General features: G+C 35.1%; 1 protein-coding gene across 1 annotated transcript in view; it reads left to right on the top strand.

The window, feature by feature from the left end:
- Positions 1-26,399, top strand: part of ADAM10 (ADAM metallopeptidase domain 10) — a gene marked incomplete at both ends in the record, with an annotated part of 48,336 nt that extends 21,937 nt beyond the window's left edge. Inside the window, 14 exons of the mRNA XM_082004880.1 lie at positions 1,057-1,175; positions 3,149-3,307; positions 11,575-11,678; positions 13,113-13,262; positions 14,464-14,556; positions 15,172-15,355; positions 17,543-17,706; positions 19,347-19,530; positions 20,392-20,542; positions 23,045-23,228; positions 24,423-24,531; positions 24,783-25,003; positions 25,699-25,825; positions 26,305-26,399. Of these exons, the coding sequence (XP_081861006.1) occupies positions 1,057-1,175; positions 3,149-3,307; positions 11,575-11,678; positions 13,113-13,262; positions 14,464-14,556; positions 15,172-15,355; positions 17,543-17,706; positions 19,347-19,530; positions 20,392-20,542; positions 23,045-23,228; positions 24,423-24,531; positions 24,783-25,003; positions 25,699-25,825; positions 26,305-26,399 (2,044 nt within the window). The remainder of the gene's footprint in view (positions 1-1,056; positions 1,176-3,148; positions 3,308-11,574; positions 11,679-13,112; positions 13,263-14,463; positions 14,557-15,171; positions 15,356-17,542; positions 17,707-19,346; positions 19,531-20,391; positions 20,543-23,044; positions 23,229-24,422; positions 24,532-24,782; positions 25,004-25,698; positions 25,826-26,304) is intronic.
- Between the last annotated feature and the right edge of the window lie 346 nt (positions 26,400-26,745).

Raw genomic sequence — 26,745 nt, 5'->3', positions numbered from 1 at the left:
GCACAAATGGATACTAGCTTTCACTATGGAAAGTTGGTCTTATCCTTAGTATACTGTGTATACTGAGAGATTGGTCACTTTTTTTAGCTTAAGACTCTGACACAGATGTAGTCAACTTATCAGTTACTTTTTGTGTAACAAATTGGTGGCATAACTATAATATTCCTTCAATTTCGTGATTGTGCAGAAAGAGAAAAATATAGGAAGAAAATCAAGAGTAAAATTGGAATGACTGAAGTTTCAACAACTTCACTGATATGTATTTGCACAATGTGTTTATACAAAATTTAAGAGAATACCAAATGAAATTCTGAAGCAAGCTAACAGTTGTTACAGGTATGAATTCATATAGCGTCAGGCATTTTAAAACACTGCAGTTACGTTGCTTGACTTAACTGAGCCAAACTTTTGTTTTCATACAAAGAAAATGTTGTATGTTTCCTATAAAGATTAGCAGTAGGATTTGCATCAAAGACAGTAGTGTTGTAATTTGAACACGATCATTCAATGAATAGAGTTGGTTACATAGTTATGCATGTAACTCTACCAGTTTACGTATTTTTTTATTAAATGTTGTTGCCCATCGTATTTTTTGAGTTTCAGTTGAAATGTAGGTGAGTTAATTACGGTTTCATTTACATTACTTAAATGTTGGCAATGAAAGTAAAATAAGCTGGTAGTTGTTTTTATCTCTTGTGTTTCACAGTGCTGTGAAGTTAAATAGTTGCTTTTTCCCTTAAGCTTCATCTGTGTCTTCTGGAGGAACAGGAACAAGTATATAGTGAAAGTCAGCATTTTAGATTTATGTATTAAAGTCCAACCCTGTTTTCTGACTTAAATCTTTTAAATTTAGCTACTTGTATCAAAAGCATCTAAATAATCTTGCTGAAGGAAATCATTCTAGGCTATGGCCTAATTCTTGTACAGTATAAACATTTTCTGTAGATAAATTTTACAGGGTGTGCAAATTATTGGCACAAAAATGTTGGTTAGAAGTACTTTGCTCTTATAATTGTAGCTCAAAGCCAATTTACTGTCTTATTTTATTCACTTTAGACACTTCAACCTTCGAATGAAGAGAGATACGTCTCTTTTTAGTGATGACTTTAAAGTAGAAATGTCAAACCAAGTAATTGATTATGATACCTCCCATATTTACACTGGACACATTTATGGTAAGTACAACATTTTAAAATGGATTAAAGTGCAGTCATTTTAAGAGGTTTTTTTAATAGAACATGCAGAAAATGAATATCTGTATGATTAGGTTATCTTCATTATTAAACTTCAATAATTCATCTAAATGCATTTAAACTCCAGCTGCTTAAACTCCAGTCACACTTAACAAATGAGTATTTTACCTAGTGATTTTCATATCCATAGGACTTGAAGTTCAAGTCTGTTTATGAACATTCTCTTCATAGAAGTCTGATGCATAAAAAAAAAAAAAAGGAAAAAGCTGTCTGCATTAAAAAAAATCAGGTACTCTGTTTAAAGGAGTTTAAGGAATATAGAGCTACCATTGTTCAGGATAATATATCCGATTTCAGTAAATACAAAAGATAAAAACTGATTAAAAAGGAAGGGAAATTAAGGAATTAAAAGCAGATGAAAAGAGAAGGATTAGGGCTTACTCTGTCCTTCTTTATACGGTCTTTTTGGTTCTGAAAGGAATCTAACTGCTTCCTGAAGATCTCTGTGTAATGTCTACAGTCTTGAAAGGACTGTTTTAAACTGCAAAAAGAATTATATGTGCTTAGCACTTTGTATGCACCTAGGTAGACCAATTTACCAGTTGACTTAAGTAGGTCAGAAGGCTTTTAAGGTGTGGGGGGTCTTTTGTTGTGCTTTTTTTCTTATTTTGTGAAACTAGTTCAGAAAAGGTTTTGGTTCCTTCCATCTTGCTGAGGGATGAGATCAAAGGATCCCCATGAACCTACTCACTGGTCTTACTCTACATTTTTCTTTTAATCCTTTTTATTATTTTTCTCATTCAACCCAACTTTGTACTTGTCATGAAGATCATGAACAAAGTTGGAGTTGAGTAAATAAACTGTTTTGCTGTTGGTTCTTGATTTCCATTCAGATCAAGAGTCTTCTTTCCAAGTACTCTGAAATTTCCAAAGATACATGGCTGATAAGTTCAGGATATTAATGCGCATTCTTATAGAATATAGTCTGAAGTAAATCAGGGATCACTTACGAATGCCTTGAAATAGGCTTTGTAGAACACTAATTTTTACTTTTTAGTGGTCTCTAAGAGTTGTATGGCATGTCTTCAAGATACTTTCCCAAATTTCCCTACTGTAGATGAGCTTTATAAAATTCTTCATCTTTGTTCATTAGAAATCAGTGCTGGCTAATGATAAGAATGAGTACAGTTCTGATAATTTGATAGTGTGATTTGAACCCTCCTCAGTGGAGGAGTATATAAACATTCTTTTAGTAATCTTTCATCCTTTTTATGGAAAAGGCTTGTTGGGGATGCTGCAGGTTGTAGCTGTCAGTGATTAAACTTTGACAGTTGTACTTTTCCAGATTGTGACTGTTTCAAATACAAATTCACTCTATCCCAATTTAAATCTAGCTACAGTATTAAGAGGCTTATGCTTGAAGAGAAAAATGGATGTCTTGAACATAGGGAAATCTTTCTTTGAAAGCTTTTAAAGTTCAGTATACACTGTGATTTTTATTTATTTTTCAGAATTATACGAACAGATGTATAAGGATAGGACTTGAATATAAGATTACATGCTATATATGTTACAGCTTTAAAATAAAGCATTGATTTTTTCATTATATGCTTTTTTAAACATGTCATTTATACACCCGATTAGGAAGCTATTGAACTTACTAACTGATTTTGGCATAACTGTATGTCTTACTGTTGAATAATCTTAGTCTTAAATTCAGACACAAACATTCTGCAAGAATGTCTTACTGCTGTTACCCAGTATCTTATTACTGTATAATTCATATCGGTTTTTAGCAGCTGGAAGCTGGTGCATGATCAGGATAATTATGCAAGTATCATGCTTTAGCATTGTCTGCTTAACACCTTGGGTAATGTGTATGCTTGAAGTTTGCACAGGACTGAAAGCTTTTAGAAAGGTATAAAAAAAGCTAATGCACTTTTTCCCTTAAACAGGTGAGCAGGGAAGTCTTAGCCATGGGTCTGTTATTGATGGAAAATTTGAAGGATTCATCGAAACTCACAGTGGGACCTTTTATATTGAGCCAGCAGAGAGATATATTAAAGACAAAACTCTGCCATTCCACTCTGTCATTTATCATGAAGATGATATCAGTGAGTACTTCCACTTTGTGCTACAAATGAAATAATTTTTTTTTAATTAAGTGTCAAAAACTGTAAGCCGTTTGTAAGTGTCAAATGAGACTTTGGCTTGCATATGACACTGTGAATCATGCTGTCCTGAAGTGATTCATATACAGCTATGGTGTGAGAGAGATTTATGGCAAACCAGAGTGAGTCTTCCTTATTCTGCCATTTTAAGAAATCCTTAGCAGTCAGGTTTAAGTGTATAAGCAGTGTATTTTTTACTCGATGGATACATGTTTATTTTGAAAAATGCTCTATATTCTTCCCTGTGATCTGCAAAATAGAGGATAATTAAAGTTCAAGTCACTAAGCATTTACCTACATCTAGTGAAGGTGGTACTTGGAGGGATATAAAAGCTTCCCCTGCATACATAGGTCACAGATGCCTTCAGAGAGCTCTTCAGAAGATGTGGTGGCATGCGGTTTGTCCCATTTTACACAGTAGCTGGTGGGAGTGTATGTAGAATACTACTTGAATTTTAAGAGTATAGCCCCAGAAGTCTAGCTTTAGCTGTAAATGCCTGGAAGAATGAGAAAGTACCATGGAATACTTTTACATCTTCAGAACTGATGCATCAGAGTTCTGCTGCATTCTACCTGCCTCTTTATGTTTGATCAGTCTTCAGCTGTAATAAAAATCAGTCTTAGATGATGCTTAAGTTAACTTTATGCTGAACCCCAAAAAGTTATGATTGCAAGTTTCACTCCTTCCAAGTGGATGTTGGTGGAGAGTCACTTTAAGATTACCTTTTGGTTTTTGAAGCTAACAAGTAGTGTGTTGTGTGTTGCAAGCTAACTTAATGTAGGACTTCAATCTTATTTAAAAATGAATTTAAGCTAGAGCTTGATTTAAAAACTTGTCCCATCAGGCCATTGTGCAAATCCTCGAAGACTTGAGTTTGAAATCTCATTTGGAATTGGATGAAGTGTTTTGGGTTAGATAGCTAGAAATTACTTGAACCACTCTTGCGATGATATATGTATAAATACTTTCCAAAGTTCGTCATAATGAGACTGTATTCTGAAAAGAAATGTCAAAAATAGGAAAATAGATGAGGAAAATCTGTGATTTGGCCTTATATATTGTCATTGTCTCCATGCCATAAGCCAGTGAAAAACACAGGATTATTGCATCATACTCTCTCTGGTTACTTCCCTTGCATGAATTCAGTGAAAAGAAATGATCTTTCTCTGATTAAAAACTTGGCAAATTTGGGTTTGGTTTTTTTTTTCTAATTGAATAAAGCTTCTGGAATACAGCTGTATTTTACATTCAGTGGCAGTATGTGTGCTGTCTTTGAGTATGTTAGAATTGCTGTGAGCTAGCAGATATGATTGTGCTTCCTGTTACCCCATACTGTAAATATGATTACTAACCCAAAACCAAATAGAAGTTGCATAATTTTAGAGTTTCTGAATGAATGCAATTACTGAATTTTTAAGTACATTGTGAGCTACACTTGTTTTCTGACTGATTAAATGTGTGTCTTCCTAGTGCTTACAAGACCCATATTTGAGAATAAAGTAGCTTTATAGGATAGTGTTCCATATACTGTTTTTGATTCTTAAAGAGAAATTGCAGCATGTGCTTAACTTTCAGCTCTACAGAGCATTGTAGGTGAAAGTCTGAGAAGACTGTTTGCCTTGCCAGGGTTTGCTGCTCTAACAGAAGAGTAGTGGGGAAAACTAATAAAATTACAAAAGCGTGGTGTGAAACCATAAGAGTTTCATACTTCTGAATTCTTTGGTATGTTTTGTAGGTCTTGCCAAACAGTTCCATTCACTGCTTGATAGTGGGAATACTGGACTAGCACTTACATAGCACTTTCTGTAAAGAAGTCACTATGTCCTTCACAAAGGGTTTTATTAACCCTGTTGTAGAGAAGAGGGAGAGGAGGGACACGAAGGGACATGAGGCAGTAAAGTGATTTGCCCAGTTTCCAAGGGGCGAGACAAACAAGATTGTCTCATGTCCCAGTTCCTTGTGCTGTAAATAGTGTGTGATTAAAAATACTCTCTTTGCTGTTACCGACTGATGACAGAAATAGAATTTAACTTAAAGCAGCAGATAATTTGATCTTTTGAAAGTTAGTATTGCTGTTTTATAGAAGTGATCTCTGTTGGAGGAGTAAATGGATCTCTTGAGGGCTGAAAAAAGCTAATGATGAAACTGGTTCATATTAATGTCTTAAAGTGAACGGGAGCAGGGTATGTTTTGGGGTTTTTGTCGTTATTCAGGTGATGGTATGTTGGCTTACACTGTTTTTCCTCTTGAATCTAGTGCATCAAAACCATCAGTTAGAAATAAAATCAGACTATCAGAGGGGACTGTCTACAATATGGCTTCCAAATTGCCAAGTGAGTGAACATTGCTGCTTGCTCAGCATGGTTCAAAATAGCCCATCCTGAAGCTAAGTCTAAGCAGCAGTATTTGAAAATATGCCACTCCTGTTGGTTGCTGTCAATGCAGAATCTGATGTGCATGAATTCTGATTCTATAGTTGAGCTATTTTCATTGGTATCCTAGATGCTTCTAGGATTTCTGTGGCTTGAAATACCTGAAGTATACAACTGCTTCTGAAACTTTCTGAATAGTGCTTTTGACACTAAATTTTTTTTTCCTTTCATGAGGGCTATTTTTGCATTGAACTGGAGCTCCAAAAAAACCCCAACAACAACTAAAAAAAGCTAAGCTTTACAGTAGCTTTAAAAATAAAAACAAGCCTGCAAATCTGTTATTGCTGTAATCTAAAGCTAATTCTTGTGAGACAGAGTCAAACTGTTAGTATCTTACACAGGACAAAAGCAACAAAAGTGCTCACATTTATAACTCGGGAGAGGTTGGGGGAAGAAGTTGTCTTTGCTTTAATTTAGGGTATTTTTTGGTCACCCATGTTTCAGCCTTTTGAAATAATATGCTTTTTAGTGCTTTTCAGAAATCACAATGCAACATATGATTAGCATCTCAATGAGTTCTTATTCAGTAGTTAAACAAAAGGGGTTTTTGTAAATGGGGATTATATTGTCAACTTTATAAGGCAGCTTTTGTCTGTTACAGTGGATGTGGTGACCAGTGAAAGGCAGCCTTCTATTCATGACTCAAAGCACAAGTTGAATGATTTTAGTTTCTAAACCACTCTTGATCAAAGTGTTTTATAATTTAGTGCTAGAAAGGTGCAAATTGCTATTTTCATTAAAATATTTTGGAAACTCTTCCTTAAGGATTAGGATTTCATTGGAACTACATTTACTTTATTTAAATCATATATGCTTCATATGCCTGAGTTGATACTATAAAATACAAAATCGGTATTTCCTCAGATCAGCAGTAGACAGGAAAATGAACATGGTCATTTTAATTGTCTTTATGGTCTTGGAAGAACTGTATGACTGAGAACAGAAAGTAAAGTATTTTGTGATTTTTGCAAAGCCCTGTCTGGTGAATGAACTGACCATTGCGAACTGTGTATTATTTGTGAGAAGTTGGTTTCTTTTTTTATTTTGTGGTTGTTGATTTAATAATGAAAGTCTAGTTGGCAGTTGTCATGGGAGCACAGTGTGACAGACTGCTTAGAATGAAATCTGTAATAAGGATTTTTTTTTTTGTATCTGCTTAAATTTAAATTTTGTTTGGACACTTGTTTTTGCTAGTATTGGGCAAATCTTTATGGCTGTTGAACTGAATTTTCATAATTTTTAATGGAAGTTTGTCATATTCTTGCCCCAAATGCCTAAATCCAGTATCCATTAAGTAGTTAACATAAATGATTAACAGATCATACTATTTACTGACAAGTAGAAGAAAAAAAATCCGTGTGATCAGGAATCTTTGTGGTAGGTAGTCCCTTTTTTAAAAGGATAAAAGTTCTTATTTTGAGCATCTGTACCTGTATATATCATTAATAATGATCTGCCATCTAGTTGGAATAAGATATAGTCGTCAGAAAGTATGAAATGACCATATTTGGGGTTTTTTTGTTGTATTATTATTGCATTATTGTTTACTATTTTTTAACATTCTGTCAGGATGTACAAAAACTGAGAGTGCAAAATGGGAAACTGTACAATACAGGAAAAGAAGAAAGTATGTGTTTTGCCTGAGGATTTTCTCTAGAATTGATCCTGTAATTGAACTCTCTTTTATAGATCTAGTGGGAAGCAGGCTTCTAGTTTTTCCTCAGCTCTGCGTTCAGTGTAAACAATCATTTAATGGTAAAGGCATGTGTTTTCTCTTGATCAATTGACAGGGTTGTGGTAGGGATAGGCTAAAAATCTCTTGATCCCAAAGAGCTGGCAGAAGGCTGTACCTCTCAAAGCATTCACAAGCATCACAAGAGCATGAACCACACTTCTGTGATGTGGGTCAGAATTGTCCAAGTCATCTGACTCCACGTAGTTCCTGCTCAGCTCCAGAGATGGAGCTGCTGCAGGGGATGGTGGAAACAGAAAGCCTCAAAAGGTTAAGAGCAAAAAGCGCCTTCACAGTTTGGGGGCAATGCAGCATTTAACAAAAGAAAGCTTTGTATGCAACTTTCTCTGTAAGCTCGGTGGGGTTCCAAGGTGAAATATCCTATATTACCTGCCTCCTCTGTTTTGCAGGGTGGATTCAAATCTGTCCATGGAGGATTTGTCTTTTCATGCAAAACTTTGACAATTGCTCTTGCAGGCTGTTTCATGTTCAATTCTTTATAATTTTAACTGTCATGCTTTTAAAATGTTTCTTACTAGATTATTACTTTTGAAGTGAGAAATATTTGTTTGAATTGCAGGCAGGCACAGGCAGTATTAAAAATGTATTAAGGGATTTCCTAACCTCTTTGGGAAACAAGATCTAGAGGAAAGACTGCTTATTTTGTGTAATGCACTGAGAGCATTTCTTTCTAGTACTGTTCTGCCAATTGTCATAATGCTGCAGAGTCTGAACAGAAGTGTGGTGATAGCAGAAACTGGCATTTTGTGCTGGTGCAAAATATGCTGCCCAGTCATGCTTCCAGTGAATTGCTGTGGATTCCTGCAGTTACCACCTGCAGGAGCTGCTTTAAAGGTATGATGGTTTTACATAGATGAAGTGTGCTGATGGTGAGGCAGTACTGTCCATTACTCCTGCCCTTGTGTAACAGTGCTTTTGTCGCAGAGGTAGGTGGTCAGTGGTGTGAAATAGGGTAGTGGGTAATGAAAAATTTAGTTAGATTAAATACAGGAGAGTGCCTTTTTTTAGTACTGTGGTGGAAGAAAAAACAAGTGGTGGAGTTGGGAAGGATCACATCTGTAATCCTTTGCTCATAACTACAATCTAGTGATAGTAAATAGGATCCCAAAAAGTACAGATGACCTCAAGAGTGAGCGAGTGGTGCTTTTTGTTTGATATTGGTTATAGCAAAGCCAGTGTTCCACTACATTGCTAATGAAATTGGGTAAGGTGGCTTACAATAAGAGCATTTTTTTTCTTTTTCTCTCTTCATTCTTCTGGCCCTGTGCTAGGGCTAACCATACTGGGAGGAATATGATGAGAGCGCAGTTCAAAACTGGTATTTGTGTGATGTTAGAAATTAAAATGTGGGAAATGAATATGCAGAAAATCATTAAATAAACTTACAAGGTTCTAACAACAGTAACTCATGAACATTTCTGTAAAATAGTGAAAGGAAAATACCAGTTCCTTCAGAAGTCTAGGATTTTTTCAAAAACCTAAGTACTGCACATTCATTGTAGTTACCTGTCAAAGGTTTTTTCTTTTTCATTTAATTAAGAAACAACCTTATTAGAATCCAAAAAAATTACCTCCCACACAATATTAAGATTTTCTTAATAACCTTGTTGGCAAACTAGTCAAAATAGAGTAGGCATAAAGTTGAACAACGAAAAAGTGATTTTCTTGTATGTTGGAGCAGTTTCTCTAAAATTCAGATGGGAAATAAGTTCTGAAATACAATGCTGTACTTTGATACCTTTACAGTAGATAAAATTAATTTGCTAGTGAGATAATGAATAACTGTTTACACCCAACTTAACATTTCAATTACTCTTACGCAGAAACTAAACTGTTTACACCCAACTTAACATTTCAATTACTCTTACGCAGAAACTTTCTTCACCAAGAAGAGTGTTTATTAAATCTGGTTCTTTGCCACTAAGCAGAGTTAACAATTGCAGTAAAATACTTTGTACCTGGAAAAGGACCCAATTTGAAAAAAAAAAATTGTTAACTATGTTTAAATTAGCCTCATTTGTCATCAACTAGTTTTTTTTTAAAAAAAACAACACAGTGGTAAACATGACCTTTTAAATACTTGAAAATATGTGTGATTGAGAGGAATGAAGATTGGAAAACTGCTTTTATTTCTTGATCAGTCCTTTTAAGCTTACTGGTGGGTCTACCAAATCCAGTGTTTGGGTATTTTGGAGCATAAAGTAGTATTAAATGGTTCGGGTTTTTGAGAACTCAACTTTAGCTGTATACTAAACATATGATTATTTTTTTTATTGCTGTTTGCTATTTATTTTTCACCCAGCTTTTAATGATTTTAAAGTTTAGAGCCTAATGCTATAGGGAGAAGATTTGAAGCAATTTGGGCTTGTGTATTGAAATAGCAGTATCATACAGTATGACTGCAGGAAACAGGTATGAAAATCACAGAATATTAAAGGCAACTGTCAGATCAAACTGTACCAGAGTGCACTGTCTTACTGTGCTCCAACTGCTACCAGGCTTTGACTCCACAGAACTAGACTAGAGCTAGTCCAGGGTAAAATCCTTTGAAATACATACAATGTGGACATCAGGTCCTCAGTGCTAGGTCTTAGGCTTTATAAATCTACTCCTATGATTCTCTGCCATTTATGCTGTGATTCTGGATCTTCACACTTTCTTAAAAAAAAAAACAAAAAAACAACAACAACAAACACAACAAACCACCAACCAAACAAATTTTAAAACAACACAATAACAACTCCCAAATACCAACAAACCTTGGTAACGCTTACACATTTCTGACAAAACCTGCACCCTGCTGAGATGATGTTAAGACTATGGTTTGCCTTACAGAAACTGGTTCCTTAAGTATTTACATATGTGGCTCCCATAATCTGTGCTCCATTATACTGGGGCATCAATTTATAACGGGATCCAATCCGCAGAGAAATGGAAGGGCAAGACCTCTTCCCTTCGGTACTTCCTCATCTCCAGAGGAAGCTTCTGCAAGTCTAGGTTGCTTACAAATCTCCGAGATGTACTAACAGTTAAAACCTAACCATATGTGTCTGAAGCACATTCACGTGTCCAGTGAGATCTGCATTGATGAATACTGAAAGAATTGCCCTTGGTAAGCAGCCAGTTGTATGATATTCTCACTGAGGTAGTTTGGATGTCCAGCATGGCTAACGGACGTGTACCTGGATAATACTGCAGTTTTGTTTTTAAAATTTAAATAGTCAGCTATAGTAAGGAGGTGATGCAAATGTTTCTTTTTGGCCTTGTTTTACTTTGCCTGTAAGTTTTAAATATATCTGTGAATTTTCTAATCTGTAATTCTCTAAATTTTAAATCTGCACACACGCATATATACATGGACACACAGATCTCTTATCCTTAATTGTATTGTTTACTTTACAGAATGGAAATCATGCATTTCATCATGTCAGTAAAATTGCTAGGAAACCCATAATTCTAGAATTGTAGAGTTGAGTCCGAAACCAAGGATCATTAGAGTTTCAGTTCTTACATATTGGTAGTTAAGTTGCATTATATAAAAAAATTTCAAAAATTCCATGGAAGATTAATAAAGTAATAGAATCACCTAAGAATGTTAGCAAGGTTTCTTAGTTTTAGTTTACCAAGTAGCATAAAAAAAATCTTTCTCCTGTCCAAGCAGTCTTTAGTATACTTGATCTCTGATCATTTTCCATTGTGAGTTCCTTTTTGCTTTTTAAGGCTGCTGTTAATTCAAGGTAATCTATACAGATGTGTTCTTATGTTAGACGTTGCTCATCATATAGTCTTTTGCTATCTATAAGAAAACAATGTTAAGCAAGTGGCAGTTTTGTTCTGTTTGTAAAACTAAGAATGTTGAAATGTTTAACGAAAAAAAGACAGCTGCATAAAGCTTGAATCTTAGAATGCTTCCCACAAACCACATGAGCAATATTGGACACAAACTGAATAAGTTGCAGTGATACAGCCATATTTTGCACTTGTACGTGGTGTTTGAAACTCAATCTGGCCTTGTTCTTTTCAGAATATCCACATAAATATGGACCACAAGGAGGTTGTGCAGATCATTCAGTATTTGAAAGGATGCAGAAGTACCAGATGACCGGTTTAGAAGAACCGATAACAGAGGTACAACAGAGGCTAATGGATTATATTGATTAGAAATTAGTGTAATAAATTCCTATTTCTTGTATATTGTCTCCATTACTTTTGTCAGTCATAATCCCTCAACATTGTGAGGTACTTAAATTATTGCTAGAGGTTTCTTATTAACATAATTTTTCTGAATTTTTTTTAAATGCTTCTACAGCATAGATGTGCTAGCTCATTCATAGTCTTAATGAATCCTACATGATACCAATTTTTTCAGCATTTGGAATTTTAGGTGGATGTGGAAATCAAGCTTGAGATGAGGAATATATTTAATTGCAGTTGAGAAGGTAGAGTTTCAAGATCCCTTGATCTCCGAGTAATATATTTGTCCTTAAAAAGTAATAACTTTTAGTCTTTCAAGTTCTGTTAATGTAACACGCTTGTAATATCTGAGTGCTTTCAGTGGTAGCTGAAGTGATATGTGAGTGGGAGGGTCTTAGTAGCAATATTGAAAGATTGAAGGGGTTACAATATGCTACAGATGGCCTGTAATACGAGGTAAGTGGTCTATAGAAGCGACTTGCATACCTGTTTAGAGTCCTGCAGGTTTTTTGGCTTCATGTTTGCATCACTTGTCATGAAATTGAATTTTTTTTCAACACTTTACAGCAGTAAATTATTGAGTTTCTCTTAGTGTTAGCGATGTTCTGCGCTGTTTCAAGTTTTGGCATCATTTTGTGGTGTTAGTTAAGTATATGCCAACAAAACTATGCAATATGGCTTGTTAAATAGCCTGAGCAACTTAGTTTATTTACATTATGATGCCAAAAATTATCAACAGTATTACACAATTCGGTGTTGGTAACAATAACGTGTGTTCCCAAAAATTTACTTACAAAACTTCATGGAGAGAGTGGACCATCAACCAGTGAATACCATAGGGGAAAAGTGTTAGGAGATGCTGCTCTGACTAGTGAGCACTACTTAACTTCATGTGTAGTGTACTATTTGTTCCATTATGAAGTGCTGAAGTACTTCTGTTTGCCGACGTAGCTGATTAAGGTAGTTACAATGTGAAATAATCTCTGTTAGGGAGGGTGCATTTAAGTCTCCTGGTGCTGTTTTTTTCCTAATCTACAAACTGTTTGTTCACCTTGGAAAAGGATTATGAAAAATAAAAATAAAAAAAAAAATCTATTTCACATTGACTGCCTTTTGTAAGACAAAATGAAATACATAGGAAAGTCTGACTGAGATATCATTAAAAATAGATGGCATACTTTAAAACTGGCTATAACATACTTAGTTTAATTCAAGATTGATGAAGCTTTGTGGGTTAAAGAAAAAGAATGAAAATCTGTATTAGTGGAGTATGTTTAGAAAAATGCATCACTATTTTTGGGTAATTAGTGCAGCATATACAAATACGCAGAAATACAAAATTAATGTATGTATTTCCTGTATATGTAGAAGCCCTTTGAAGACCCTAAGAACAATGGCCCACAACTTTTAAGAAAAAAGCGTGCCACTCAGGCTGAAAAAAATACATGTCAGCTCTATATTCAGACGGATCATCTGTTCTACAAGCATTATGGAACAAGGGAAGCTGTAATTGCACAGGTATTTCCAATCCTGTTGTTTTAGACTATCTGCTTTTACTTTATTTGTGTATTTCTGATAAACTTAATGTAATTTCATTGTGTATTTTATTGCTTATTTACTTTAGAATGTCTTGTTTCATTTGTTTTTACATTATTGAAACAGCTTTTTTATTTCACTAAAAAGATACTATGTATGTGTGACTAAAGTCCTGGGCACTTGTGCTTCCTTTAGTTAATAATGGCAGCTGTGGTTTGTTTAGCACCTCTGAGCAAGACTTGCAGTCTGACTTTTCTCAATTCTTAACTCAGAAAAATAATACTTCCTGAAGAGTTCTATTCTGTTTGACAGCCTGCCAAGCTTCTGTGTTTAACACTTGCATAGCCTTCCATTTGAAATTTTGGTTTAAAACACTGTGAGCCAATGACACTGAGATCTGTTCCTGTAGTGGCTGATGTAGTGGACGGTTAGAAGACAGTGGCATCTAAAGGCAGACGCTTTTCATTTGTCAATATACTAATAACTGGTAAAAGGTTTTGTGTGGTTTTAGGGTTTGTTTGCTGATCATTTGCTAAAAATAACTAGCATGTTAACACACTTCTCTTGAGGTCTGAAGTTTCACTGCCACTTGCAAATCTGTCTTTTACTATTTATTCATCACAATGTACATATACAATTCAATTTGAGTAACATTTCCCAAAGCTCTGAAGTCACCTTCAAAATCAGGTTTTCAGTGAGTTAGCATTTTTATGTGCTCTTGAAAAAGGTAAATGGTCATTTTTTCACATTTGTCTTCTACCAGAAATAAAAGAATAATGCTGTAACAAGTAAATTTTTTCTTAAAAAAAAAAAAGACAGAAAAAAACCCAATGCTTTGAATACAATTTTAACTATAGCACTATCTTATTGTAGCAATGAATCAAATGAGTATCATGAATGGGTAGGTGTCTGAATAGTTGATAGAATTATGTGGAGAAAAAAAAAAAGCAAATGGCAAAATACTGTGCTGTTATCTGGCATGGTGGCAATGCAGATAGTAGGTTATGCAGTGATTTAGTTCCATTATTTGCCATCAGCATTTGGTTAAAAAGGTCTAGTTGAAGAGTACATATGGCATAATATCCTGTATGTAAAAATATAGGCCTTGCAGTTGTTGCTATTTAAGACTAGCTGTAGCATAGTGCATCGATCTTTGAACTGTAGGTACTCTTGTTTTTGACAGATATCCAGCCATGTTAAAGCGATTGACACAATTTACCAGTCAACAGATTTCTCAGGAATCCGTAACATCAGCTTCATGGTGAAACGAATAAGAGTAAGTTGTACTGGAGATACTTTCAGCTTCACTAATGTTGCTTGGAGGCTGTATTTTTCAAAAGTCATGCTGCTGTTCACTTTTAACCATGTACTGTTAGTAATTTCATAACATGAGTGTCTCTGTAGTAAATGGTTCCCTAACCCATTTATTTGGTATGGTTTTAGTGTTCATTAACAAAAGCCTGCTACTTCTGTTATTAAGCTGTAGTCAATTTTTATAGCAATCAACTTCTTATGTTTCAGCAGTGTTGGCTGTGCACCGAATAGACTCTATTGCTGTCCAAGAACTTTAATACTAAAATAGATAATGGCTAGGTTGAAACTTCCTTCCAAAAGTGTTTAAGAGGATAAAAATAAACTTTGGGTACTGATGAAAAGGAAAAAGAAAGAAATAAGAGAGTGGGGATTTATTACACAAATGCAATTCTTTATTTATTGTAGAATTTGGTTTTCCAAATATTGGGGTAGTAATTTGTCAAGGCCTATAACTCTTTAGCAACATCTTTAACTATTTAACATAACAAGGTATTGACAACAGTAAGCCTCTTAGCTAGTATTTACAAGTCAAGTGAAAATGAATCATGTTTTACAGTTTGTCTTAATTTACTTTTAGATTAACACAACTGTAGATGAGAAGGACTCTTCCAATCCCTTCAGATTTCCTAACATTGGTGTGGAAAAGTTTCTGGAACTGAACTCAGAACAGAATCATGATGATTATTGCTTGGCCTATGTGTTTACAGACCGTGATTTTGATGATGGAGTCCTTGGTCTGGCTTGGGTTGGAGCCCCTTCAGGTAATTATATCCAAACCTTCAGTGCTATGAGATAAAGTATTGTAAGTAGGTATAAAGAAGAAAAGTAGAAACTGTGTCATTTAAATTGACAGCAAATAGACAAAAATCTCATAACCAACTACTCACAATTCTGCTTAGGTATGGTTTGATGATATTATTGTTATTGTTATTAATATAAACAGTATATCATGTCTTGCTGTCTTTCTGATGAGCAAGATGTGAACAATAAGGAAAAACGTATTTCTTCTGTTAGACAAAGATGGTATTACTTGGATGGCTTTTTATTTATGACAGGTATGAGTGACCAGTAAAGTGACAGAAGAAACAAGTATTTCTGCTATATATAAACAGAGCTTATACAACTATGCAATTTGAATTTTGTAGTAGAATTACAATGCAGAATCCTGGAGTTTTCTAGGTAGTATAGGAAGCAATCTTTTTTTTTCCCTCCCCTAAAATAAAGTAAAAATCAATGAGTTCTTGTTCTAGGAGACACCAGAATCATTGTGTGACTCTTCTTCAACTGCTTCTCATTAGTTTCAATATAGTTGTGTCTTTTGGGTCTGAAGTATGTCTCTTGATGTGTGTGGGGAGGGGAAATTAAAAAATCAAGCAGTGGTCTTCATGTGGGCAGCATCTCAAGATGTTTGTTCTGGATGTTTTATAGTATGTATGAGTCTTATAATATATTTGAAAATTGTTAGTCTCTAAATTTGAATAAATACAAATTCTTTATTTATAGCTCAGCACAACTTCCAAATTGTGGAAACTTTCACAGAAATCAAAATCTGGAATTCAGGAGGAACAGTCTTCCTTTGTTTCTTCCCTCAAGTGATTTCTATATAATAAGGAATTAGGCTGAAGAACAACAGGTTCTATGAGACTTTGCAAGAGACTGGATACTTTTATGAGAACATAATCAAGAGCTGTAACAGAATTTGAGTAACTGTGGAAGGAACATTAAACCGTTCATGTGATGTAGCTATACATTACAACCTCACTTTATTTACTGCTGTACTTTTCTCTAAAGCATGTGTTGGTTGTAGAGTACTGCAGCTATGTGGACAACTGTTGTGGTATGACAGTCTCTCAGGCTTTAATTTTAGGAGATTAAAATGCTCAAATAAGTATTAGTAGAGTATTCAGAGAGGTAACAGATCAGTGGACCCACAAGTGTAGTAAGTATGTTCAAGGGACCTGTGTGGACTAACCTTAGTGACTGTGGAAGAACCGTAGGAAGAAGAACATGCCCATGGCCTATGTAAATAAGAAACTGGGTCTGTGATGGTTAGTCTGGTGTACAGACTGAGCAAGCATAGGATGAATTGGAATGGACGTTCAATAAACACTGCTTCCAAAACTAAATTTAATTGAGAAAATTAAGTTGCTTAGTGATTTTCATCTTTAACCCACATACTGACATAAGTTAAATGGGATATATCACTAAAATGAAATTTTACTTCAGAAAGCAAGGAAACTTCTTTAGAATGTCTTTTAGACACCATTTATGTTAGCAATAGAATAACTGAATTTTAAAACATTGGTAATGCCTCAGTACAAACTCAAGTTATGGAAAAACTCAGTAAAATTAAAGTCACAATTTTGAGAATTTTCCAAACATTGTGTGATGCACTTGATTGTTGACCTTCTAAATATGGGTCTGGTTAACCCACACATCAAAAAGCATTTTCAGCTTTAGTTTGTGCAGTGGAAAAATTAGTCAGTTTTGCTGACAAGGTTATATAGCTAATCTTAGGCATTTTATATAAATGCTCTTGCTGTGAGAGAGGATCTGCTGTGATTTTTACTGTGGACTTTTTTACTTGGTTAAATCCAAATGGGGTGTAGATTGAGGCTACCTGTATTTGACACTGTACCCTGCTAGTCTTGTACTACAGGTATGATGAAATCAGGGCTTGTCTGTGCAGTGAAAGCCCAAAATAGCTCTTACATAATAGCTCTTCTAAAACAGCTAACTTCTTGTGTGACTGTATCCATTCAGTTCTGAGAGCATTAGTGTGGATATATCTAATTACTTTCACCATTGGATTAATAGTAATTGCACAGAAGAACTCCTATTCCATAAGCACCCACGGAGGAGGCAAGACGTTTCTTGTTCTACATGTTACTAGAAAAGTAACACGGTACTTCTTTTCTTAAATGGTTTAACATTTTGTCTAAATGCAGGGAGCTCTGGTGGAATATGTGAAAAGAGCAAACTGTATTCTGATGGTAAGAAGAAGTCTTTGAACACTGGAATCATCACTGTTCAGAACTATGGCTCTCATGTTCCTCCGAAGGTTTCTCACATCACTTTTGCTCATGAGGTTGGGCATAACTTTGGTTCACCTGTGAGTATTACTATTGATCTGTTAACTCACTTTCAGCCATTTTGAAGTGCATGATTTGCGAATGGAGTTTTTACTACTTGTAAACAACGAAAATATGATTGTGACTATATGTGCATGCACATTGTATACAAACAAAAACCAGATTGCTGGACTCGGAGCCTTTTGTGAGTGTTTGGCAACACTGGTGCAACAGTGGATTTCCAGAATTGTTTATTTCTACTGGTTTAATCCCTTATAAAGGGATTATATTACTATTCCTTAAAAACTTCTCTGTTTTTTTAATTGAAGGTTAGGGTCACACACATCTTTCAAATGTATTTTAGTTTATCCTAAAGAGGAGGAAGAATCAATGCAATATTGATTAAGATGACGCTTTATTCAACAAATGAAGATAGAACTGGCTCTTTTCTGTTCAATTATTTATACTTACAAGTTTACCTAAGAAAATAGTGGAGAGGATTAAGATATCAAGAATAATATTTTAGAGCAAAATTGTCTCTCGGTCATTTAGGGACATGATTTTTTTGTGGCAAGCTGAAAGCATGAGGCTTTTTGTTTTGCTGGAGATGAGAACAAAGTTTTCTGGTTTGGGGTTTTTATTTTTAAGCTTAAGTATATAGGCTTGCTACTCTTGGAAGTAAAATGAAATCAAAACATGACAGGAATGACAAGTTCTTCCAAAAAAGATGTTCATATGGGAATGCTTTCTTCAGGCGCCTTGAGAAAATCCCAATACCACTGTTCTGAGAGGGAACAAGCCTTACAAGTATAACTGAAAATACAAGCTTGTGAAACTGAAAACAACACTCCCAATGAGTGAAACATCTTTTGGATCAGCCTGGAAGATGTTTCTTTTAATTTTACTCTTAAGTTGCATTTGATCCAGGGAAATGGGTGAAAATAAGTGTTTGGTTCTACTAAACTGTAATTATATAGTTCTCACAACTGTGTTGAAAATTGTAAAATTTACGTACTACTTTTGGAGACTTAGGTTGTATTTGTGGAAAGTTGGATGCATCAGAACAGCATTGGAGTTCCTCTTACACTTAACAACGTACTACGTTGTCAGTCTGCTACTTGCTAGTATGCCAACCTGTAATGCATTTCATTCATCATGCTGGGTATTGCATAGATCTTAGTCACTGGCTGACAGAAACAGACTTCTGGTCTCCTCTGAAGATCTCTTTGCAGCTCCCTCAAAACAAGTGGAAAAAATGGACTGCGTAGTTTCAGTTAACTGCTCTTGCTTTTATTCCACCCTTTTGTAATAACAAAACCACCCTTTTTAGGAGATGGCAACTTTTTGAGTCGGTATTCATTCCAGGACATGCACTTGGAGTATACATTACCAAGAATGCAAATAAGCAAAAACTTAAGCAATTATTTAATTGCTACTGGGGGGGGGAGGGGAGGCGGGGACAAACAACAAAACAAACAACATGTAAAACCCCTTTGTTTTCTGTAAAATTTTGTATGCCAAGAAACCTTGGAGTATAAGATGGTATTTTGTTTTTATGAACCTTTTATTCTTACTGTGTTAAAGTTTCCAAATCAGGTTACTTTTGCACACGTGCAACAAGATAGCAAGAAATTGGAGACGCTGTCTAGATAGAAATAGTTTTCAAATATTTGTTTTGCAGCATGATTCTGGAATGGAGTGTACTCCAGGAGAGTCCAAGAACTTGGGACAGAAAGAAAATGGCAATTATATCATGTATGCAAGAGCTACATCTGGGGACAAACTTAACAACAACAAGTTCTCTATCTGTAGCATTCGAAATATCAGCCAAGTTCTTGAGAAAAAGAGAAATAATTGTTTTGTTGGTATGTATTTAGCAATACTGAAATCAGAATGGCTATGGTATTACTTTTATGCTTAATTAGAATTTTTTTTTACTTTTTTATCTTAGTTGCTTTTGGGTTTTTTTTTAGTTTACTGAAAGATTCTCTAAGTGAAGAATTTAAGTTGAGATCTCGGGTATTGTGTCAAGTTCTGGGCTCCCCAGTACAGGAAAAACGTGGACATATTGTAGTGAGTCTGGCAACGGGCTACAAAGATTATTAAGGGATTGGAGCATCTGACATGAGGAGCGGCTGCAAGAGCTGAGACTGTTTAGTCTGGAGAAAAGAAGGCTGGGGAGGGGCTCTTGTCTGTCCTTATAAATGCCTGGTGGGAGGGAGTAAAGAAAATGGGGCCAGACTGTTTTCAGTCATGTCCGGTGAAAGGACAACAGGTAAGTAGCATGAATTAAAATGCAGGAAATTCTATTTAAATTACTTAAAAAAAAAAAAAAAAAAAATTGCAGGAATTTTCTTTCTGGATTCTGTGATGTGTGAGACTCTGTTAAAAGGAGGAGGAGTGCAGGAAAGGATGCTGCTCCATTGGAGGCTGAGCAGAAAACTTCCTCTTGTCAATGTTGACTTCCTGTCCACACAAGAATCTCCCACTGTTATCAGCAGAAACCTTTTACTCAGAGGCTTAAAATTCTATGAATTACAGGAATGACTAGGCTGGGTGGCAAGCAAATAATGCAAGTTGACTTGAGCCCTAGTCTGAAGTTCATCTTGACCATGCATTTTCAGTCATGATTGGTTGGATGCTGTTGCAAGTCAGCGTTAACTTTTTAAAGTTTATTTGCATGTTCTTTGTACTGTTTTGTACATAAATATACTGGCATTTTTCAGAGTCTGGTCAACCCATCTGTGGTAATGGACTGGTTGAACAAGGAGAACAGTGTGATTGTGGATACAGTGACCAGTGTAAAGATGAATGCTGTTATGATGCAAACCAATCAGAAGATAAAAAATGCAAGTTAAAACCAGGCAAATACTGCAGGTATTGTCCTTGTCTGTTACAGTACACTTTTGGGGATTTATTGGTAGCTGTAATTAGTATTTTAGAATCTGGATCTGTTTACCTGCATTATTCTTGAAGTATTTATTTTGTTTAAAATGCCTTGTACAGCGAGTGAGATGTTCATAAGCACGATTATGCTATGCAATTCTTGGTGCCATTGTAGCTTGCTTTCCCTTAGATGACTGCTCTGTAGCTTTTGAAAAAACATAACATGGCAGTGGATTGTATCAACACTAACAAATCACAATAACCAGTGCAGAAAATATGTGGGTGAGATTCTGTTATCTTTACTGGGAATGTGTAGAAGACTTGCAAAAACTGTATGATTCAGAAAAACATGACTAGGATGCTGTTGTTAGAATAGATGCTGGAAAGTATTAATTGCCCAAAGGATAATGGAGGATATTATGAAATTGGATCCTATCGTAGTGTTATTTCTACAGCATTGCCTAACTGGAAAATGACTGAAGGATATAATTGATGGATTTTTAATTTTTTTTAAATGCTTGTTTTATAAATGAAATTAAACTATGTTTTTAAGTCACCTTGTATCTTGGCAGTGTTGTGTACACAGTGATTTATAACTTTTAAAGATCACAAGACTTAGTGAGTGACCTAAGTTGACCTAAAAGTTGACCTTTTAGGAGATGGCAACTTTTTCGAGTCGGTATTCATTCCAGGACATGCACTTGGAGTATACATTACCAAGAATGCAAATAAGCAAAAACTTAAGCAATTATTTAATTGCTACTGGGGGGGGGAGGGGAAAATAGTTCTGTGACTTAAGATACAAGTTAAATTTTTACCTCATCTGAAAACTTAAGTGGATTTTTTTCTCATGAAAGGCATGAGCTTTTCTTCCTCTCTGAAGACAGACATAAATCTAACATCTGGTTGGACTCTTGGCCAAAGCCAGAGAAAATTACTATTATTTTTAAGTCTAAACCAGCTCAACTTTTTAATATAACATACACGATTTTGTTCTAATTAAACTTTCCTGCCCTAAAAATCATCTTTGTCATTCTGGGAGTGGAAGTAAAAGTAGCATCTACTGTAGACATGTCTACAGTGTAGACACGGTAGGACCATCTGCTGTGAATGCATAGTTGCAATAACTTTGCATGTCGTTCCCCCCTCCTCTTGCAAATTCTTATTATTTCTGCCAAAATAAAGGCCGTACACTGTCTTGTTTTATAAATGGTTTCTGAGATTTTATACGTTGCATCTATAGTGAGGAGCTGTTTCCTTCTGAGTACAGCAGGTGCCACCGCCACCTCCTTTCTTTGCTGTCTTGCGTTCAGCTAACTGTAGTCTAGCTTTATACCCTGCTGGAACAGTCTTAAATATGAATTGCTGCGTCACTTTTGTTTTAGGATTCCCTTTTCTCCTAGTTCTATTAAGATTGAAAATTTTGCTGTACAAAGAGGTTTCCAAAGGCATGTAAAGCAAATCCACATGTAAAAAGAGATTACATAAATAACACATTAAAATACATTTTAGGAAAACTCTAGTATCTATCTAGCTGCTTTACATGTTTCTCAGTTTTTTTCGTGTCTTAATGTAAAAGTCGTTTTTCTTAGCATGCAGTAGTTTTTAAATAGGGAGATCTTGACCTGCAGAAGGTCTGTGCTGTCTTCTGATGTCCACTAAATGCCAGTGAGCACACTACGAGTAGCATTGAGATACAGAATAATTTGAGATTAGAACTCGGGAGCCTTAGCCTTAATCAAGTAGATACATGTGTTTTATAATCTTCACTCTTCTGCTGCTTGTAATGGCATATGTATTCAAACACAGCTTCATGAAGAGAAATTATTGTTTCCTGCTGTTTCACCAGATATCCTGGTGTGATATACCGGCGTACGTATGCTTTGATGTCTGTGACAGAAAGGAGCCCAAGTGTTTTGGGGGAACCAGTGAAGCTATATGGCTGCTTTGACAAATCTTTCCTTCCCCCAAAATTTTTTTTGTATGCTGATGTTGATTTCTGATACAAGATCTGACTTGTCTCCTTCCCTTTTTTTGTTTATTTAAACAATGTAAGTGGTATCACTGCAGAAAGTAGGAAAAAAAACCCCTTAATGTACATTAATCAGTGACAGATAAATCTTGACCTATTTATTACATAGAAACTGATACTAGCAAACTAATCAGTTGTTCCTGAACTAATTACGCCAACTTGCTAATTGAAGATTTTATACATGCAAACTTTGAAACGCTGTTATTTTCTATATATTTTAGTTTAAAATGTACTTGTATTGTTTTTCCAATATAATGCAAATAGTTTGATTGGTTATGGCAATGGCTAAGAAATGTGTATTCAGTGCTGTAACCTTTTGTTACCCTAAGGGACAGAAAAGTTGTTTTCAGTTCGTATTTTACTTAGCACAAATCAGAAATATGTTGAGGTTTCAGGATGAATAGTTCTTCTGGAATCGTTCATGCTCTTTCTTTACATCCGTGTTTTCTGTTTATTTCTAGCCCAAGTCAAGGCCCCTGCTGCACTGCACAGTGTAATTTCAAACTGAAGACTGATAAGTGTCGAAATGATTCTGACTGTGCAAGAGAGGGAATGTGTAATGGTGTCAGTGCTCTCTGTCCAGCATCTGAGCCTAAAACAAACTTCACAGATTGCAACAGGCACACACAAGTTTGCATAAATGGGGTGTGTTGTTTTTTTTACTACAATCGTATGCAACTGTGGTTATTTATTGCAAGGCACTGTATTATGAAGTGATATGGTCTCAGTACTTGATGGAGAAGAGTGTAAGAATCTCTTTTTCAAAAAAAAGTTTGATTTATTGGTTTCAATCAAAATAATTGAATGTACATCAAATTTTAAGAAGCGGGTAACAAATATCAAGCTAGCTTTACTATTTGGGAAAGTTCCATTTAAAGTTTTTTGGCAGAAATCCATCATATGAAAGTGCTTTATTTCCTAGTTCCATCTTTTCATTTTTCTTCAGTCTTGGTCAAGTAATTTTGTTGCCTTAGAAAAATTAGATGTGCAGTCAATACATGTTGAATTTGGTATAATGAAAATACGCAGTTCCTCCACCCACGTGCATGTAACACAGATGTGCAAGCATATAGAGTTACTCTGAACTGCCATTAGTTTCCTGGCTTAAAGAGACCATGGCAGTTGCTATGAAATATTGATGTGAATTGTCTTATAAATTGATCCATGTTTACTTGGAAGCAGAAAGCAAAAGTCACAGTCTTAAAGAGCTGTAACTCGTATTGCTGTAAGTCTGTGTTCGGCAGTCCAGGTTTTTAATCAAATTATACTGCTTGTAATAATTTTTTAGCTAATTTAGAGTTATTTTGAAGGTAGAGGAATTGTCTTTAGTTACTTATTTATATAGTTACTTGATTTTGAAACAAGATTATAAAAACACTGATTTTTTTTTTTTAATTTGAAGGGTCTTCCCCCAGTGCAATTAAGTACAGAATCTTTCCTGCCATTAATTTGTATTATTATTTTTCGTGAGAAAATGTTTTTGAAGCCATGCTTTTGATTTGTTTTTCCTAAGCACAGTTTTGAGTAATGATGTTTCAGTGTGAATTGCGGTGCTGTTGAGTGTTTTGCAGGGTACTCTGAGGCCCTAGAAGAAGACACAGTGTTTAAAAACAAAATAGGGTAAATCACCTTAAAAAAAAAAAAAATTATCAAGTAAGCCTAAACACTGCAATTGAATAACTGTAATAATTTTTTTGTTCTATAAACTTTAGTTATTTTTATTGATAAGCATCTTTAGACCTATGATTAAGCTTTCAGCTATTAAAAATTAATATCTTTCCTAATGCGTGCTTAAAAGTGAAATTGATTTTTGTGTTCTTGTGCTTTTGTCTCAAACAGCAATGTGCTGGCTCTATCTGTGAGAAGTACGGCTTGGAGGAATGTACATGCGCTAGTTCAGATGGCAAGGACGACAGAGAATTGTGTCATGTCTGCTGCATGAGAAAAAGTAAGATTTGTCTGAATTGTAAGCATGAAAATAACAGTAGGTATCTGAGAAATCTTCTCACGTGTTTATACTTAGTTTCAGATAGACGTTGCACCGTATTTTGTAGGAAACAATATGTTTTGGGGTTTTACAGATTAATAGAAACTTGAAATTTTTCAAAAACATTTTGAACAATTGAACACTAAAGTATTCATGCACATATGCTTTAATACAGTAACAGTTGATTAATCCAACTTGTATTCACTTTTCAGTGGATCCAGCTACTTGTGCAAGTACAGGCTCTAAACAGTGGGAGAAACACTTTGGTCGTAAAACTATTACTTTGCAACCTGGATCTCCTTGCAATGATTTCAAAGGCTACTGTGATGTGTTTATGAGGTGCCGGCTAGTAGATGCTGATGGCCCTCTAGCTAGATTAAAGAAGGCAATTTTTAATCCAGAGCTATATGAAAATATTGCAGAATGGATTGTGGTAAGTATTTTTTATCTTGCCAGTCTAATATAAAATTTTCTTGTTAATCAATATTTGCAGTTGGTAAATGTTGCTGTATATATACACAGTACTTCAGCATTCTTGAAAGTCCTTGTTTCCTATAAGCACCTTGAGTGCAGCAAATAAGTTTGATTGAAGGGAATGGTAACAAATAAACAAGTAAATATTTTGTGTTAATGCTTCTATTCACTTCACTGTCTGTTTTGGTGTTTAATGTTCATGTTTTTTAATTTTCTGGGTTTTCCCGTTTTAACTATTCATATTTGAATGCTCTCATTTCTTTTAAGGAACTAAATATGTTGATCTCTAGCACTTATTTTTATTGCGCTAGATGACACTTTCTTAATAATAGACTGGGAGGAAAGCTGAAGTGAAACACCATTACAGAGCTGCATAGTCAATTTTGTGTAAGCTGTTGATTGTTTTAGGCTTATATAACTCTGTTGTAATGCATCTTCTGTGAAATACTTTTCTGATAATAGAATGAAGTATTTGGGAAGTCTTTGTGTAAGAACTTTGGGGACATTTTTCTTTAAAATGTTACGGTCTTGTAAGTGATGTTTCAGAACAGCTTTTTGACTTTCAGAAAGCAAAGGGAAGCCATATTCAATGACCCCTATCTCTAGTGCATGTGTGCCAGCCCCCCAGAAATATTTTTTTGTGTGTGTTTTTAGGCTTATTGGTGGGCAGTGTTGCTTATGGGAATTGCCTTGATCATGTTAATGGCTGGTTTCATTAAGATATGCAGTGTTCATACTCCAAGCAGTAATCCAAAGTTGCCTCCTCATAAACCACTTCCAGGTGAGTACACCGGGTAGTTAAAGTTATAGAGAAATGTTTTATCCTCAACTATTTTGTTCTAAAGGGAAATTTCAGGTATCCCAACTTACAGGTCTTACTCTGGCACAGTGAAACTACAAATGGATTTCATGCCAGTGAAACAATTCATAAAAATGTAACTCTTGCCTTATTTTCCTATAATGTAATATGCATATCAAAAAAAAGCTTTGAAGGGTTTTCTAAGTCAGAGTTGCTTTTATTTCCTATTCCATGCTATATTTTGTAAGAATCTGCCTGTTTAAGGAACTACTGTTCAGATAAAAATGTATTCTGTAAATACCCCATGCATTTAATCATCATCTGTTTAAAACCTTGCAGGTCTAAATCTGAAGCCTTTCAGAAAAATAGTTATATTTAATTTGCATGGTCAGGGCAACTTTTCTGGGACTAATTTATTTTTTAAAATTCATTTTAATAATGTGTACCTTTCTTTGAAACAGGCACTTTAAAAAGGAGGAGACCACCACAAACCACTCAGCCACCGCAGCGGCAAAGGCCCCGAGAGAGTTACCAGATGGGACATATGAGACGTTGACTACAGCTTTTTGCCTTGGTTCTTCCTAGTGCCTACAATGGGAAAACTCACTCCAAAGAAAACCCAATAAGTCATTGTCCCTGGTCTAACTTTCAAAAATTGAAGAGGAAAAAAAAAAAGCATGATATGCCCTCAAAACAAGTGGAAATGATTAATTTTTAATGAGAAATCTTCCAGCTCAGAAAGAAGTGTTTTTTCTTGCATATTTTTAATCTAGTGGCACAAAGCCCTAGACTATCGTGATTCTTTCCCCCTTCTGTGCTCTTCATTGCTGCATTTTCTTCACTTGCAGGCAAATAATGGCTGTAGTAAAACTGCTTCTCAAGAAATGAAAAAAGAAATTTGT

The sequence above is a fragment of the Phaethon aethereus genome (assembly GCF_964289735.1).
Source record: "Phaethon aethereus genome assembly, chromosome: 12".
Classification (NCBI taxonomy): domain Eukaryota; kingdom Metazoa; phylum Chordata; class Aves; order Phaethontiformes; family Phaethontidae; genus Phaethon; species Phaethon aethereus.
Note: the sequence above shows the minus strand (reverse complement) of the source record. Positions and strands in the feature narration are given on the sequence as shown.